The sequence below is a fragment of the Pristiophorus japonicus genome, chromosome 16, assembly GCF_044704955.1.
Source record: "Pristiophorus japonicus isolate sPriJap1 chromosome 16, sPriJap1.hap1, whole genome shotgun sequence".
NCBI classification, from domain to species: domain Eukaryota; kingdom Metazoa; phylum Chordata; class Chondrichthyes; family Pristiophoridae; genus Pristiophorus; species Pristiophorus japonicus.
The window spans coordinates 74,979,561-74,996,773 of record NC_091992.1 but is presented as its reverse complement, the minus strand read 5'-3'; the positions used below and the strand labels follow the sequence as shown (position 1 = coordinate 74,996,773).

The 17,213-nt window shown below is 48.0% G+C and overlaps 1 protein-coding gene across 1 annotated transcript in view; it reads left to right on the top strand.

Moving 5' to 3' along the window:
- Positions 1–17,213, top strand: part of myo15b (myosin XVB) — a 480,192-nt gene that overhangs the window by 269,256 nt on the left and 193,723 nt on the right. Inside the window, exon 35 of the mRNA XM_070856827.1 lies at positions 14,688–14,806. Within this exon, the coding sequence (XP_070712928.1) occupies positions 14,688–14,806 (119 nt within the window). The remainder of the gene's footprint in view (positions 1–14,687; positions 14,807–17,213) is intronic.

The window sequence follows — 17,213 nt, the reverse complement described above, 5'->3', positions numbered from 1 at the left end:
TCTGGTGAGAATCTTGCTCCATGGTTATTTTCCGCTGGAGCCTGAGTAATCCCAGTTTATCAATCACTAAATTTTATTCATCATTTCTTTGTCAAATCCTTTTTTATTTATCTTATACTTTAACAATTATCCCACACAATTTTAGATAGTCAATTAAATGTGGTGACTTGGTTCTTACTGAACACAGAATTACAGACTATATAATAATACTCACAAGCCCGTGACTATGAGTAGGTTTTCGGTTGTTGCTCTGCTCCTCCCACCTCTGAGCTCTGCTCCTTTTCTCACCCTGAGCTCCTCTCTCCCCTACATTGCTTTGCATCTCTTTACTTTTCTTCCCTGGACCTGTTCCCCGCAACTCTGCTTTTACCTTCTGTCTCGCACTTCCCTCGACCACGTGACCCTTTTTCGTGCCGCCGCCGACCCACGTGACCTCATCAACCGTTGCTCAATTGTGCCACACGCCATTCGCTACAACTCCCTATGTCCAAATCCAGGTCATTTATATATAACAAAAAACGCAGTGTTCCTAATACCAACCCCTGGGGGGACCCACTGCAAACTTCTCTCCAGTCAGGAAAAGCATCCGTTCACCACTACTCTCTGCCTCCTATCCCTTAGCCAATTACGTACCCAAGTTACCATCGCTGTAACACCGAGTGCTTTTTTCTGAGTAAGTCTGTTATGTGGTACTTTATCAAATGCCGTCTGAAAGTCCATATATACAACATCTAAAGCACTACCTTCATCAACCCTCTCTGCTCCTTCATCAGAGAACTCAAATCAGGTTACTCAGATACGTTTTGCCTTTAACAAATCCGTGCTGGCAATCCCTTATTAACCCATGCTTCTCCAAGTGAGAATGAATTTTGTCCTCATCAGTGGTCTCTAGTAGTTTTCCCACCACTGACATTAGACTGACCTGTAGTTACCAGATTTATCCCTCTCCCCTTTTTTGAACAGGGGTGTAACAATTTGCAATCCTCCAGTCCTCTGGCAACACTCCTATATCCGAGGAGGATTGAAAGATTGTGGTCAGAGCTTGTGCTACCTCCACCCTAGCTTCCCTCAGCAACCTAAGATGCATCCCATCTGGGCCGGGCGGCTTGTTAACTTTGAGTGATGCCCACCTATTTAGCATCTCCTTTCTATCTATTTCTATCCTATCCAATATCCCTACTCCACCCCCGCTCCTCCACTGCAACATTAGCATCATCCTCTTCTGTTTGAAGAGAGATGCAAAGTACTCATTCAATACCTCAGTCACCTCTCTGCCTCCACAAGAAGATTTCCTATTGTGTCCATAATCAGCCCCACCATTCCTTTAACTTTTTATATGTTTATAAAAGATTTTGGGATTCCCTTTTATGTTACCCGCTAATCTTTTCTCATACTCTGAGCCAAAATTGCCCACCGCCTGAAACGAGGCGCACCTACCAATTTCGATGTGTTCTAGCCACCCATGCATTGGGGCGGCCTATCCGTCAAAATTCAGCAGTTTGGGGTTTTTGTCGAGCGGGGCAGAAGTGGTCTCATCATAGGGGAGGAAATGGGGACGGGGCGGAGTGGCCGTCAATAGCGGGGCGGGACGGAGTATCCTAGGCTGTCAGTCATCAGCATTGTGCTGATGATGTCATCGCGCTTGCGCGTCACAACGTCTCTCCCCTTCAGTTAAAGGGGAGGGCCTTTGCGAACTCTGCAGCCACTTTAGTGGCAAACACTGGGCCACCAGGGAGGGTTTCGGCCAGGCCAGCAGCCTGGTATCCAAGAGGGGGTGCTAGGCTGCCTGTTGGCGGCCCGGCCGAACCCACAGCCATAATTGTCGGACCGACCTAGCAGTCGGTCGACAAAAATAAAAATAACATTGCGGCCGAGGCAGTGCGCCCTGCCTATTAAGGGCCGCCAAGCAACCATCCATAGAGAGTGTGCCGACAGCAAAAGCTGTGGAGGGCACGATCGGCGGCGGGGCTTCTCCCGCGGGGCAATACCGGAAAAGGCTCAATTTCCCGAGGGGCAATTTCACGAGGGGGTCCCCGCCGCGATGGGAAAACAGGTGGAGCGGTCACGGAGGGAAATTTCCAAAATTGCGGACCCTCCACGGAGAATCAGCGGCCATTCTGCGCCGCCCTGTGGCCGTCCCTTTCAGGCGACCAGAGACTTTATCGGAGGGGTCAATTTTGGCCCCTCTCTTTGCACTTGTATCCTTTTTTCAATTTCCCCCTGCACTCTGTATTCTGATTGGTTTTCGACTGTTTTCTGTAACTGGCATTTGTCATAAATCTCCTTTTTCTGTTTTATTTTAACCTCTATTTTCTTTGTCATTCAGGGAACTTGAGCTTCGGATGACCCATCCTTTCCCCTTTTGAGAATAGGCTTGGTTTGTACCCGAACTATCTCTGCCTTGAAGGCATGCCATTGCTCATTTATTGCTCATCTAGTCTTGGATGAGCTGCAGGCTCCTCCAGCTAAACATTGGGAAGATTGAAGTCATCAATTAAAAACAAGGGCATACAAAGTGGCCAAAATTAGTGAGAGGACAGAAGACTGAGAAGCTTTTAAAAGCCAGCAAAGAACGACTAAAAAAATGATTAAGAAAGGGAAGATAGACTATGAAAGTAAACTAGCACAAATTATAAAAACAGATAGCAAGAGTTTCTATAGGTATATAAAAAGGAAAAGAGTGGCTAAAGTAAATGTTGGTCCCTTAGAGGACGATACCAGGGAATTAGTAATGGGGAACATGGAGATGGCAGAAACTCTGAACAAATATTTTGTATCAGTCTTTACGGTAGAGGATACTAACAATATCCCAACAGTGAATAGTCAAGGGGCCATGGGGGGGAGGAACTTAACACAATCACAATCACTAAGGTGGTGGTACTAAGTAAGATAATGGGACTAATGGCAGATAAATCCCCTGGACCTGATGGCTTGCATCCTAGGGTCTTAAGAGAAGTAGCGGCAGGGATAGTGGATGCATTGGTTGTAATTTACCAAAATTCCCTGGATTCTGGGGAGGTCCCAGCAGATTGGAAAACTGCAAATGTAACGCCCCTATTTAAAAAAGGAGGCTGACAAAAAGCAGGAAACTATAGACCAGTTAGCCTAACATCTGTGATTGGGAAAATGTTGTAGTGCATTATTAAAGAAGCAGTAGCAGGACGTTTGTAAAAGCAAAATTCTGTCAGGCAGAGTCAGCATGGATTTATGAAGGGGAAGTCATGTTTGACAAATTTGCTGGAGTTCTTCAAGGATGTAACGAACAGGGTGGATCAAGGGGAACTAATGGATGTGGTGTATTTGGACTTCCAGAAGTCATTTGACAAGGTGCCACATAAAAGGTTACTGCACAAGATACACTGGATTGGGGGTAATATATTCGCATGGATAGAGGATTGGCTAACTAACAGAAAACAGAGAGTCGGGATAAATGGTTCATTCTCTGGTTGGCAACCAGTAACTAGCGGGGTGCCGCAGGGATCAGTGCTGGGACCCCAACTATTTACAATCTATATTAACGACTTGGAAGAAGGGACTGAGTATAACGTAGCCAAGTTTGCTGACAATACAAAGATGGGAGGAAAAGCAATGTATGAGGAGGACATGAAAAATCTGCAAAAGAACATAGACAGGCTAAGTGAGTGGGATAAAATTTGGCAGATGGAGTATAATGTTGGAAAGTGTGAGGTCATGCACTTTGGCAGAAAAAAATCAAAGAGCAAGTTATTATTTAAATGGAGAAAGATTGTAAAGTGCCGCAGTACAGAGGGACCTGGGGGTACTTGTGCATGAAACGCAAAAGGATAGTATGCAGGTACAGCAAGTGATCAGAAAGGCCAATGGTATCTTGGCCTTTATTGCAAAGGGGATGGAGTATAAAAGCAGGGAAGTCTTGCTACAGCTATATAAGGTATTGGTGAGGCCACACCTGGAATACTGCGTGCAGTTTTGGTTTCCATATTTACGAAAGGATTTACTTGCTTTGGAGGCAGTTCAGAGAAAGTTTGCTAGGTTAATTCCAGGGATGAGGGGGTTGACTTATGAGGAGGTTGACTTATGAGGAAAGGTTAAGTAGGTTGGGCCTCTACTCATTGGAATTCAGAAGAATGAGAGGTGATCTTATCGAAACGTATAAGATTATGAGGGGGTTTGACAAGGTGGATGCAGAGAGGATGTTTCCACTGATGGGGGAAACTAGAACTAGAGGACATGATCTTAGGACAAGGGGCCGCCCATTTAAAACAGAGATGAGGAGAAATTTCTTCTCTCAGAGGGTTGTAAATCTGTGGAATTCACTGCCTCAGAGAGCTGTGGAAGCTGGGACATTGAATAAATTTAAGACAGAAACAGACAGTTTCTTAAACATTATGGGGATAAGGGGTTATGGGGAGCGGGCGGGGAAGTGGAGCTGAGTCCATGATCAGATCAGCCATGATCTTATTGAATGCTGGAGCAGGTTCGAGGGACCGTATGGCCTACTCCTGTTCCTATTTCTTATGTTCTTATGTGTTAGCGTTAGTGTTTTCTCTGAAGAATCACTCAACACTCAGGGTCGGTTCCAATGCTGAAGCAGCTTTATTACGCTCAGCGGGAAGGAAAAACTCAGGACCGTATCCAGGTTTCTCTTCACAGAACAAAGAGTTACATGTACCTTTATATGTTTTACAACAGTTAAAAAAACAGCTTACTGCAGTTACACAGCTCATCACGGCTGGACACAAGCCAATCATAACGATTATAGATTACATATAGGTTTTTTAATCCAATAGAATTCTCCTAGTAACCAGGGAACCATTGTCAATTTGGGTTGATCGATGACTTTATATGTTCTCTCCCTAGTTCTTTCATCTGGGAGAAATAATTGGTATATATCCTTGTTTACAGCAAATGGTTTCCCTCTTATCTTTCTTCCTGAAATAATTGGTTTCACGGCCTTGTTCACAGGAGATGGTTTCCTTCTTATCTCTGTCTTCCCAGGCATTCCTACAGTGGGCCTCACAGGGTTATTGCTCGGTCAGTGAACGTTCAACAGTTCACAGCTTGACTACCTGATTTCCCATAATGCCTGGGCAGCCATTTTATGTGTGTGTCCATTTAAGCTTATGTGAGTTTTAAATATCCAGCAGGTGCCTAATGCCTAAGTCTATATATATATCTACGCTCTACAACAATTCCCCCCTTTCGGTAAAGGGACTAGTCCTAGTCCCCTTTTAACCGACCGTACTGCCTTTATCTGATATTTGTGCACTGCCCGGTACTCCTTGCCTCAACGTGCTGGCCAGTCACGCGGTTTCAGGAGTTCCGGTTGCTTAGATCAAATTAACAAAGGCTAGCTCCTCCCGTCCCCTTATCGAACAGGCTTGTTTAATATCCAGGGAACGGTGATTGGTCCGTTTCCGCCGTTTGTGGCGCCTGCATACCTGGCAGGCCATCACGCCCCATGTTATTGCTAAGATTAATTGTATCCCGACCAGTGTGTGTGAAATAATTCGGATCCATGGGTGGATGTTCACATTTATTCCCCAGTCCCAGACTTTTCTCCACCAACTCTGACTTTGTAAGTCTACCTCGGTATCTTCTTCCAGTTCTTTGATTTTAGTTTGTATCTGGTGATAGAGTTTTACGGATTGCCCCACTCTGAGCCTTAACTCTCGTAATACCTCGGTTAGATGTGGGATAGGGACCTGCTCTGGCTCGTCATAATCCTGCAAATGATCATGGAGCTGATCAGTTACTTCAATAACTTCGGACTTCCGGCGCCTAACCTGGGTGATATGTGCTTGCCCGATCGCGACAGGTCGTAGCGGTGTAAAGCAAAAGTTGGGCTGCGGTATAGGGCACTGCAGGTCATTATACTGGTATGAACGCTCTGTGGTAGAGACGCAGTATCTTCCCCTCCCTCCGTAGCCTGCCCTCGCGAAGTGCATGTGTGCGGGCACTATTTCTAGTACACACCCATTGGTTCGGTTAAACCCGCACTCGTCTAGTTCCCCTCGGCCCACCGGGTGAGGGCATACTGTGATTTCCCCCCTTTGCTTGCAGTCAGCTAGGGAAATCCCAGTAAGTATGTTGTTTCGACGAACGGCAGAGGTGGTGGTTAGGTAGTAGCGTATGGAGACATTTTCCCGGATTACTCCGATATTCTCTAGGTGGTATAAGGGGAACGGCCCTGAGTCCGGCTTTGCTATAGGGATCAACAGGACTATCCCTATCCCGGTGGTCCTACCCATCTGGCAATCTGGAATTGCGGGGTATACTCGGGTCAGTCCCTTCAGAGTACAATTATCCAGTGTCCCCCTTTGGTTCGCCAACTGAGCTAAATGTGAACTGTCTATCCAATCGGGTACCTCCCCGCGTTGGATCTGGTCGAGGTTGTGGCGGATCTGTCCTACCATCCACAGACCATAAGCATGACAGAGTTGCCCCTGTCTTTGCTTTATTGTATCTTCTTGTTCTCTATCAATGAGGTGATTAATGGTTTTAGCGTGAGCTTCCAGGACTGAGATGCCATCCAACTGGATTTCGGCCCCCTCCTTTCCTAGGTTGGCCTGGTCTTCCTGGTTTTGCTCCACCCTCTCCAATAACCCCTTCATCACCCCTTTAAGCTGTTCTACCCTCTCATTTAACCCTTGTATGTCTATCGAGTTCACTACGGAGGTTCCTGTATTGAAAACGGTAGCAACATCATTTACTATTTCCCTCTTCACCCTGGGTGCTAACCCCTGTCCCCGGAACTTACTGGCACCCATGGCATCGGCAGCCTGCTGCATTACGACTTTACTTAATACATTGTACATCTTCCTTGACTGTTCGGTACAATATTCCGGCATCTGGATGCCTGAAATATTGATCAGAACAGGCACAATTTCATGTTTAACATTATCATACAATAATTCCCCTTCGTTGTACATTGCAATCCCATTTTCTGGTCCCTTAGTAGTTATGGGACAAGGCAGTTCTTCGGGCAATGTAGTGGTTCTTATGGGGCGCGGTGTTGGAGGGGGTGAGAAACATACATACATTGATATAGCAGCCGCCCCCACCTCCTCGTAATACCCACACAGCCCCATGCCCTTTTTGCGGATGACTGATTGCTGGGATTGTCCCGGAGGCGCGCAAATTATGCCGAAAGTGCATTCATCGGGCCCTTTGACATCCCTCCGTTTAATGCAGCTGCTCCTTATACCCGTGGAGCACTGTACACATACCCGGTCCTTATTAGGATTCACTTGTAACCATGCATTAAAATAAGTTCTGTCCTTGCTCCAATCCTTAGTCGCTGGAACACATATTCCGTCCGTCAAATTGAACAACACTCCATAGTTCATGTAATTGTTTATTTCCAGCGTGCTCTGTTGTCCGTCGGTGTTGCCCAGGGTTCGTGTATGTCGCAGGGCTATCCATATTACGAGTAGGGTCGTCCGTATTCCCATCTCGGTAAGTATTATCTGTAATTTTAAACAGACTGCCTGGTCGTCACCAGGGGTTAAAGTTTTTTTTGTTTTTCTACGAGTGTCCCCGGTCACCCTGCAAAATCAGAAGCACAGGGTTACAATTGAATCATTTCGAATTGAATATGTGGGGCGTTCGCCCGTGTCTTTACCCACTTAAATATGACCCAAACCCCTATTAATATTAAAGCCAAAGCTATTCCTCCGAACACCCCTTCCGAAAGGGTGTCTAACCACTCCTGGTACTTTACAGCATACCATTCTGTCTCGTCTAGGCGTATCACCCTTGGTTCGGCCATTATTCTTTTGGGTTATACCTTTTTAGTTGTGACCAGTGCTTCCACCGGCCTTTTCCTTTCATATCGACACATGCACACGTGTCGCTTGTCAAAATGATGTCATACGGTCCGGTCCACCTCGGGGCAAACCCCGTCCTGCCTGGAGTGACCTGTACTAATACTTTGTCGCCTACCTGTGGAAGGGATGCGTCGGCCTTCCCGTTGTTTTGGGTCTCCAAGTCCCGTAGGGCCTGTTGCTCTACCACCTCTTTCCTTAGTTCCTTTAGCTGTGAATCTAATTGTTTTACATATTGTTTAATCCGATCTCGTAGAGGTCCCATTTCCTCCCCCCCTGTTATGATCCCTTCAGGAAGTCTCATTGCCCTTCCTGTCATTAATTCAAAGGGGGTCAGTCCTGTGGTTCGGTTAGGGGTAGCCCTAAGTCTCATTAATATGCAGGGCAAAACGTCTACCCATCCCTTCCCGGTCTCTGTTATAGCTTTGGCAATTGCTGTCTTAAGGGTACGGTTCATTCGCTCCACCATTCCTGAGCTCTGGGGGTGGTACGGGATGTGGAACCGTTGTCGGATTCCGAGCAGACCGCATGCCCGCTTCATGACCTGTCCTGTGAAGTGCGTCCCCTGGTCCGAGTCAATTTGAAGGGGCACTCCCCACCGTGGGATTATGTCGAATGCGAGAATCTGCGCTACCGTGGATGCTCCGCAATCCCGGGTGGGAAAGACCTCAACCCACCTGGTAAACTGATCTACAATAACCAGGCAGTATTTCTTTCCCCGGCTGAGGGGTAGGGGTCCTGTGAAATCAATTTGTAGATTCTCCCACGGGCCCCTGGGACGTGTCTGATGTGCCATTCTGACCTTTACGGGTCTGCCTGGATTATGCTGTGCACATACTATGCAGCGCTGGCAGTGCTTGGCTACATCTCGCCCTACCCCGGCCCACCACCAGTCTTTGAGCAGACGGCTCAGCATTCCGTCTCGCCCAGTGTGGTCCGGCTCATGGTGTAGCCGGAGTAGTTCGGTCTGGATTGAAGACGGGGCGACTACTTGTAATCCCTTCCTCCATACCCCGTCCTCCCCAATGCTGGCCCCCTTGCTTTCCCATTGTGACCGTTCCTCCGAGCTACTTTCTTCCTGTATCTTACGGACACTTAGCTCTCCTGGTCCTATCGTGGCCGCTTTAATTATCTGGGGCTCATCTTCTTCTGCCGCGCTCCTAGCTGCTTGATCTGCCAGCATGTTTCCCCGTTGTTCCCTGGTCTCTACCTTTTGATGTGCCTTGATCTTTATTACTGCTGCCGTCGTAGGCCTTTTAACGGCTTCGACCAGCTCCCGAACTATATTCTCGTGTTTAATGTGTCCCCCCCCCGAGGTTATATATCCACGTCTACTCCACGCTATCATATAATCGTGTACTACCCCGAATGCATACCGGCTGTCTGTATAAACATTTACACGCTTCCCCTCTGCCCATTTGAGGGCTTCGGTCAACGCTACCAACTCCGCCACTTGGGCGGACACTGTTCCTTCCAGTGCCCCTCGCAGGAGGGTGACACCATCCTGATCTACCACGCCCCACCCGGTGCGGAATCTTCCGTCGACATATCGTCGGGACCCATCAACGTAAAGGGTTAAATCGGGGTCCCTCAGAGGTTCGTCGGCTATTCCCCCTTCTATTTCTTCGTCTATCTCAGTCTTGCAGCTATGGGGTTCACCTTCGGTTACTATTCCCTCCGCGGGATTAAAGCCTATATCCCTAATTATTTGTATGGACTGATCTTTGGGTAATAGTACTGCCTCCCAGGTAGCTCGTCGCGCATCCGACACTGTTTTTAACCTCCCGGTATTTAGCAATTCCACTATGGTGTGCTTCGTGTGTAAAATTATCTGCCCCGACATTGTGACTGGTTCGCATATCCTGGCAGCCCAAGCGGCACAATCGAGGGCAGCCACACACCGATGGAGTCCCTTCACTACCGGGGACTCTTGTGTTGAGTAATACGCTACTGGTCTCATTACCCCCCCTTTCTCCTGGGTTATAATGGCGCTATAAAAACCCCCATCGAGATCGTAATGTACATGGAACGGCTTTGTCATATCCGGTAGCTTCAGCGCTGGGGCTGCCACCAATTCGGCTTTTAATTTCCCATAGGCTTCCTCTTGCTCCGATCCCCAGTCTACCTGCTCTGTTCCTGGTTTTCCTCCCTTCACTAGTCGCTGAATGGGTTCGGCTATGTTCGCAAATTGAGGAATGAAATTCCTGCAATAGTTGAACAAACCCATCACCCGCCGCACTGCCCGGACTGTAGTTGGTCGGGGCATATCAACGATGGCTGTCTTTCGGTCTGTCGGAAGAGTCTTTTTTCCCTGACTGATATCGTGTCCCAGATATCGAACCGTGGCTTGTCCGATCTGCGCCTTTTTTGGATTTATTTTAAACCCTGCCTTATCTAGAGTCCTTAGGACCATGGCTACGGCCCCTAAATGCTCTCGGTCACTTGATGAGGCTATTAGGATGTCGTCCACGTACTGAAGGATTGTACTATTATACGGGGTTAGGTTACATGGTTCCAAGGCGTTACTCATGACTCGGTGGAAAATGTTCGGGCTGTTATGGAATCCCTGAGGGAGTCGGGTCCATGTGTATTGTCTATCTCTGGATGTAAATGCGAATCTCTCCTGAGACTCCGGGTCCAGCGGGATTGACCAAAATCCGTTAGCGATATCTAAGACGGTGAAAATCCTATGTTCCGGATTCAGACCGTTGAAGATAGTCGCTGGGCTGGCCACAATCGGGTGTTCCCTGGGTGTAACTTTATTCAGGGCTGTGTAATCTATCGTTAGTCGGTAGCTTTCATCCGGCTTTTTAACTGGCCACATCGGGGAGTTTGTGACTGACACGGTCTGTCGTAGTACGCCCTGTTCTACCAGGGCTTGTATTATCCCCTCAGTGGCCCGCATGGCCTCTGGTTTGATAGGGTACTGCTTGTGGGGAGGGTGTACCGGTCCCGTGACCTTCTCCGGTGTCATGTCAACAAGTCCGCAGTCCTGTTTGTTTTTTGCCCAAACTCCCGGGATAGCCTGACACAGTAATCCCAACATCCCGTCCTTAGACCAGTCTCTCGTCAGAGTATCCGTTTTACCTAATGTGGCTATGTTCTTTACTAGTGCCCATTTCCTGGCCACTTTATCCTTATACCCTTTCGTACCTTTCCAGGTTACCCGTTTTTGCTGCGCATCCACTATTGTTCCTAATTCGCGGAGTAGGTCCATCCCTAGTATAGTTCCCTCTGAGTTTTTACATACCCAGAACTGGACCGGCATCATTATACCGTCCACCTCTAGCACTTGGGTTTCACTTTGATATGCCGTGGTCCTGTCCCCCCCTATCCCTTGGATCATGATGGATCTTCGGGTAGTGGGTAAGTCGAGGTTTGTTATTGATACCGACGCCCCGGTGTCTATCAACATATCGCATCGCCGGCCCCCTAACGATGCGTTGATCCACATACGGGGATCGGGTTCTTGGCCGGGGGCCGATGCGATTCATTGGGGACTCGCCTGCTTCTGGGTCAGCTGCTGTATGATGTCCAGCAGCTGCTGGTTCCCGAGGTTACTAACGTCCGGGGCTTTTTCATTGATCGTTTTTCCCGATCTAGGTCCCTTCCCTTCTTTGCCACCTCCCTTGGCCCAACAGTCCTTTGCCTCATGGCCTAATCGGTCACAATTACTACACTTTTTTCGTCCGTTGCGTTTTGGGGCTCTACACTCGGCGCGGCGATGCCCCGTCTTGTTACAATTATAGCATGTCTCAGCCGCCTTTTTGTCAGTGGCTGCACAGACCTCCGCTGTATTTGCGGCTACTTTGGACCTTTGTTGATTATCTACCGAGGCCGCCCATCTTTCCAGGTCATCAAAATTATTGTACATCACCAAGCCTGTTTTTAAGATGGCTTGGTGTGCAGGGCTTAGTCCGTCCTTATACAATTGTATGAAAGCCGGGTTCTGCCGGTCGGCTCCGGGTATTCCGCCGTGTGCTAGGAACGTCTCAAATTTCCTTGCCCCGTATTCTGGTGCCCGTTCATCCTTCTTTTGTACTACTCCCACTATAACGTTCCAGTTTACGGGGACCTGGCCTAAAACGCGTATCACGTTCGCTTTAAATTCTATCATGGAATCCTCCTGCTCCTCTTTTGTAGCGGACAGGTCGGCACACCAGGTACCGTCTTGGTGATCATTATCTAGTCTGTCCCAATAACTCTCTGGCATTTTAATCCTAACTATACCGGCGATATCTCGGTTATGGAGCTGGTGGCAAATTGTCATCTCTTTGAGCTTCTGCCAGAAGGTTGCGTTGTTATGGCGGGGCACTAGTGGTGGCAGTTTCTCTAACAACTGCATCGTGTCCCCTGGGGTCAGCGATAAGTATGTTACTCGTGTCTGCGCGGGTATAGCGGGACTGTTATGACGTCTTGTCCCGGCTGGGATCCTGGGTATATGTTCTACCTTCAACGGGGCAGCCGGAGCTGAGTTAATAGTATTATATGGGGGAGGTAAGACGTCCCCTTTAATGGAGTTGCAACTATCTGTTTCATTCTCTAGGCTTTCCCAGTCTTCCTCACTAGGTGGTGCACTTGGGCTATTTATTGCCAGAACTGGCAGAACTGTCTGTCCGTTATCAGCCTCTACTTGCTTCCTTTTTATTTGCACATACCGGTTAACTTTTTCTGTTAACTTTATATGTGCTCGCAATATCAAAATTACTGCCTTTTCCTCTTTATCTTTCTTTTCCTTCTCCCACCATTCCCTTTGCTTCGCTGGTAGTTCCTGAGGATTCCACCCTGCTTTGATCATTTTTTCGATTAGCTTCTTTTGTTTATCCGCCAGGTGGCGGGTAAGTGACCCTTCTGGTCCCCACTCGAGTTTATTTGTTTCCATGGCCATTCCTGGGTAGGACTCGTACCGTTAGGAATCTACTCTCAGAGGTCCGCTTTCTTTCTAGCGCGACTTGTAGTAAACTGTCTCTTGGCTACTGTCAGGTCACAAGTTCTGCTGTTACACAAACTTATACAATTCTTAAAAACGCGTTTAAGCAATTCCCGCAGTGCTCTACATATCCTTAACGACTACCTACCACCGCTCAGCCCGTTGGTCCGACCCTGTTCACAGGTTTGGATTCCGTTAGCCGCTGCACACTGCTTGGTTCTACCCCGGGGTTTATCTCCAATTACACTACTGGGTCCGGAAGGTGTCTTTCGGTATCACGATCCCACGGTCCAAGTGTGTTCCCGGCACCTACTTAATTCCTGGCCGTTACGTGGGACTACTGTCCTCTTAATTCAGGCTCAGGCTAGGTGTTTGAGATATTGGACCGTTCCCTCGTGTCGATCAACCAGCATCCACCTTCCGCACTTTTATAATTTAAAAATCGTTTTTTATACTCACCCGGGTTTTTTTTTTCAAGGGCGTTCAGCGACTCCGGGAAATCCTGCCGACTACGCCATTGTTAGCGTTAGTGTTTTCTCTGAAGAATCACTCAACACTCAGGGTCGGTTCCAATGCTGAAGCAGCTTTATTACGCTCAGCGGGAAGGAAAAACTCAGGACCGTATCCAGGTTTCTCTTCACAGAACAAAGAGTTACATGTACCTTTATATGTTTTACAACAGTTAAAAAAACAGCTTACTGCAGTTACACAGCTCATCACGGCTGGACACAAGCCAATCATAACGATTATAGATTACATATAGGTTTTTTAATCCAATAGAATTCTCCTAGTAACCAGGGAACCATTGTCAATTTGGGTTGATCGATGACTTTATATGTTCTCTCCCTAGTTCTTTCATCTGGGAGAAATAATTGGTATATATCCTTGTTTACAGCAAATGGTTTCCCTCTTATCTTTCTTCCTGAAATAATTGGTTTCACGGCCTTGTTCACAGGAGATGGTTTCCTTCTTATCTCTGTCTTCCCAGGCATTCCTACAGTGGGCCTCACAGGGTTATTGCTCGGTCAGTGAACGTTCAACAGTTCACAGCTTGACTACCTGATTTCCCATAATGCCTGGGCAGCCATTTTATGTGTGTGTCCATTTAAGCTTATGTGAGTTTTAAATATCCAGCAGGTGCCTAATGCCTAAGTCTATATATATATCTACGCTCTACAACATTATGTAAACTCCATCCCTCTCTCTGGCCACTGTCTCAGATCGTTCACAATCTCAGTGTCCTATTCGACTCTGAGCTGAATTTCCGACCCATATCCTCTCCATCTCAAAGACTGCCTACTTCCACCTCCATAACATCGCGCGTCTCTGCCTATGCCTCAGCCCTTCTGCTGCTGAAACCTTCATACATGTTTTTTTTCACCTCTAGACATGACTGTTCTAATGCTCTCCTGGCTGACCTTCCATCTTTCATCCTTTGTAAACTTCAGCCCACTCGGAACTCTGCTGTCTACACCTTATCGTGCACATCCAGCACATATCTTCGCTGGCGTCCATTTCCAAGGTTCTCAATGCTGCGCGCATCAGGGTCCGTGCTGGGAAGCACATGCGCTCACGTGTGTATGTTGCGTGAGAATTGTGCTTGGCAACGATACACCCACAGTTCAAGATTTTGATGGTTCTCACTTACACAATGAAGAATTTCCACTTGGATGAGGTACTGGAGAGTCAGGGCAAGATTTTCAGCTGAGTTCCCCTGGCCACTGGGACGTGAGGAACTCCTACTCTGGTGGGATTCATATAAAAGGGAACTTTCCAGCCACAGCATCATCAGAAAAAGAGCAGAGAAAATGTTGCAGCACAGCCTACTGTGTTGAGCTCTGCCTGCTGTGTTGTGCATGGTCGCTGTCACTGTATTGAACAGGGTCACTGTGTTGTGTATTGAGCACTGTCATTGTCTGCTGTATTGATCACTGTCTGCTGTGTTTCTCTAGGTCATTACCTGAGGATTGTGAAGGAATAATCCCACCAGCACCCAACATCCAGGCACCTCCTCTGCCTCCAACATTCATATCCCAGGATAGGTCACAGGCCGATCTGCATATGTATGGTGGTAAGTGGACCAGAGACACGGATCTGTCAGGGTGACAGCTCTGCTTGTAAACAAATAAATAATCTAATTGTAACCGGCTGCGACAAGAACAAAAGAACATAAGAAATAGGAGCAGGAGTAGACCATACGGCCCCTCGAGCCTGCTCCGTCATTCATTAAGATCATAGCTGATCTGATCATGGACTCAGCTCCACTTCCCCGCCCGCTCCCCATAATCCCTTATCCCCTTATTGTTTAAGAAACTGTCTATTTCTGTCTTAAATTTATTCAATGTCCCAACTTCCACAGCTCTCTAAGGCAGCGAATTCCACAGATTTACAACCCTCTGAGAGAAGAAATTTCTCCTCATCTCTGTTTTAAATGAGCGGCCCTCTAGTTCTAGCCTCTTCCATCAGTGGAAACATCCTCTCTGCATCCACCTTGTCAAGCCCTCTCATAATCTTATACATTTCAATAAGATCACCTCTCATTCTTCTGAATTCCAATGAGTAGAGGCCCAACCTACTCAACCTTTCTGTAAAGTCCTGACCCTGCAGTACAGACGTACACAAGGCACATGCTGAAGTCAAGGTCACTCTGGACCTGCACCTTTATTTCACAGCTCTCGAGTGCCACACTTGCCTGAGACCTGTGGAACAGGTATGCAGTGTCTCCTGCAAGTGCACCCCTAGTGGTAAAGTATGCTTGTGGTTACAGGTCATATCTAGTTACAGTCATGTATAGCATGGTAAGATACAGTTATATACAGTAGTGTGAGATACATGACATCACCCTCCCCCAAGGTCATATTGTCTTTATAGATTCAGTCTCTCAGGTGGTCTACGCTCTCGCGTGGAGCGTCTTAGTTGTGGTTCAGTTGTTTGCCTTGGTGACTGTTTTTCTTTCAGTGTGATTGCTGGTATCTCGCCTGGGCTGTCTGTTTCGTTCAGTATGATTGCTGGTATCTCGCCATGGCTGTCTGTTGAGACTGCCCTTTCCTCAGGTTGTTCCCTCTGTCTGTCCACCAGGTGTGGTGTGGGTTCCACATTTTAGTCTGCCTCTGGTTCTGCAGTGTCGTTGATGAATCTACTTTTTACTTGGTCTACATGCCTCCGGCAGGTTTGGCCATTGTCCATTTGTACAACCAGTAGCCTGTTTCCTTCCTTGCCTGTTACTGTCCCTGCAAGCCATTTGGGACCCCTGCCATAGTTTAGCACAAACACTTTGTCCCCTACCTCATTCCACCTCCCCCTCGAATTTTGGTCATGGTATTCAGTTAGCTTCTGGCACTTTGCCTCAACAATTTCATGCATGTCTGGGAGGATTAACGAGAGCCTAGTCTTTAAGGTCCGTTTCATCAATAGTTGCGCGGGGGGAACCCCAGTCAACGAATGCGAATGAGATCTGTGTGCCAGCAGCAGTCGCGACAGGCGGCTCTGCAGCGTGGGACCTTGGATTTTTAGTATGTCTTGTTTAACGATATGCACTGCTCTCTCCGCCTGGCCATTGGAGGCCGGCTTGAACGGTGCCGTTTTAACGTGATTTATGCCGTGGTCAACTATAAAATCTTGAAATTCTGTGCTGGTGAATCACGGACCATTATCACTGACCAATATGTCAGGAATTCCGTGCGTTGCAAACATGGTTCTAAGGCTCTCCACAGTGGTGAAGGTGGTGCTTGAGTTTAAAATGGTGCACTCGATCCACTTTGAAAATGCATCGACGACTACAAGGAACATTTTGCCCATGAATGGGCCCGCATAGTCAACATGCACCCGCGACCATGGTTTGGTGGGCCAGGGCCGGGGCTTAGGGGAGCCTCCCTGGGGGCATTACTGAGTTGGGCACAAATGGTGTACCGCCGGACGCAGAGCTCCAAGTCCGCATCAATGCCAGGCCACCAGACGTGGGATCTGGCTATGGCCTTCATGAGGACGATCCCCGGGTGTTCACGGTGGAGCTCCCAGACAAATGCCTCTCTGCCTCGCAAGGGCATAACTACTCGGCTGCCTGTAGTGATAGTTCATGCATGCGCCTATGGAAAGGTTTGATCTCCTCGGGGCAGGCATCGTGAGCCTCTGCCCAGTCACCAGTTAAAACACATCTTTTGACTAAGGATAACGTGGGGTCGCTGGTCGTCCAGGCTCTGATTTGGCGAGCCGTCATGGGCGAACCTGTGGATTCAAAGGCATTGATTGCCATGACCATCTCACAGTCCTGTTCATCGGACCCTTCCGTGGTCGCCAGGGATAGCCTGCTAAGCGCGTCGGCACAGTTGTCTGTGCCTTATTGTGTAGTCGTAAGACGCCAGCATGAATGCCCACCGCTGAATGCACGCCGAGGCGTTGGCGTTTATTGCCTTGCACTCGGATAGCAGGGACGTGAGGGGTTTGTGGTCGGTTTCTAACGCGAACTTGGCCCCGCAAAG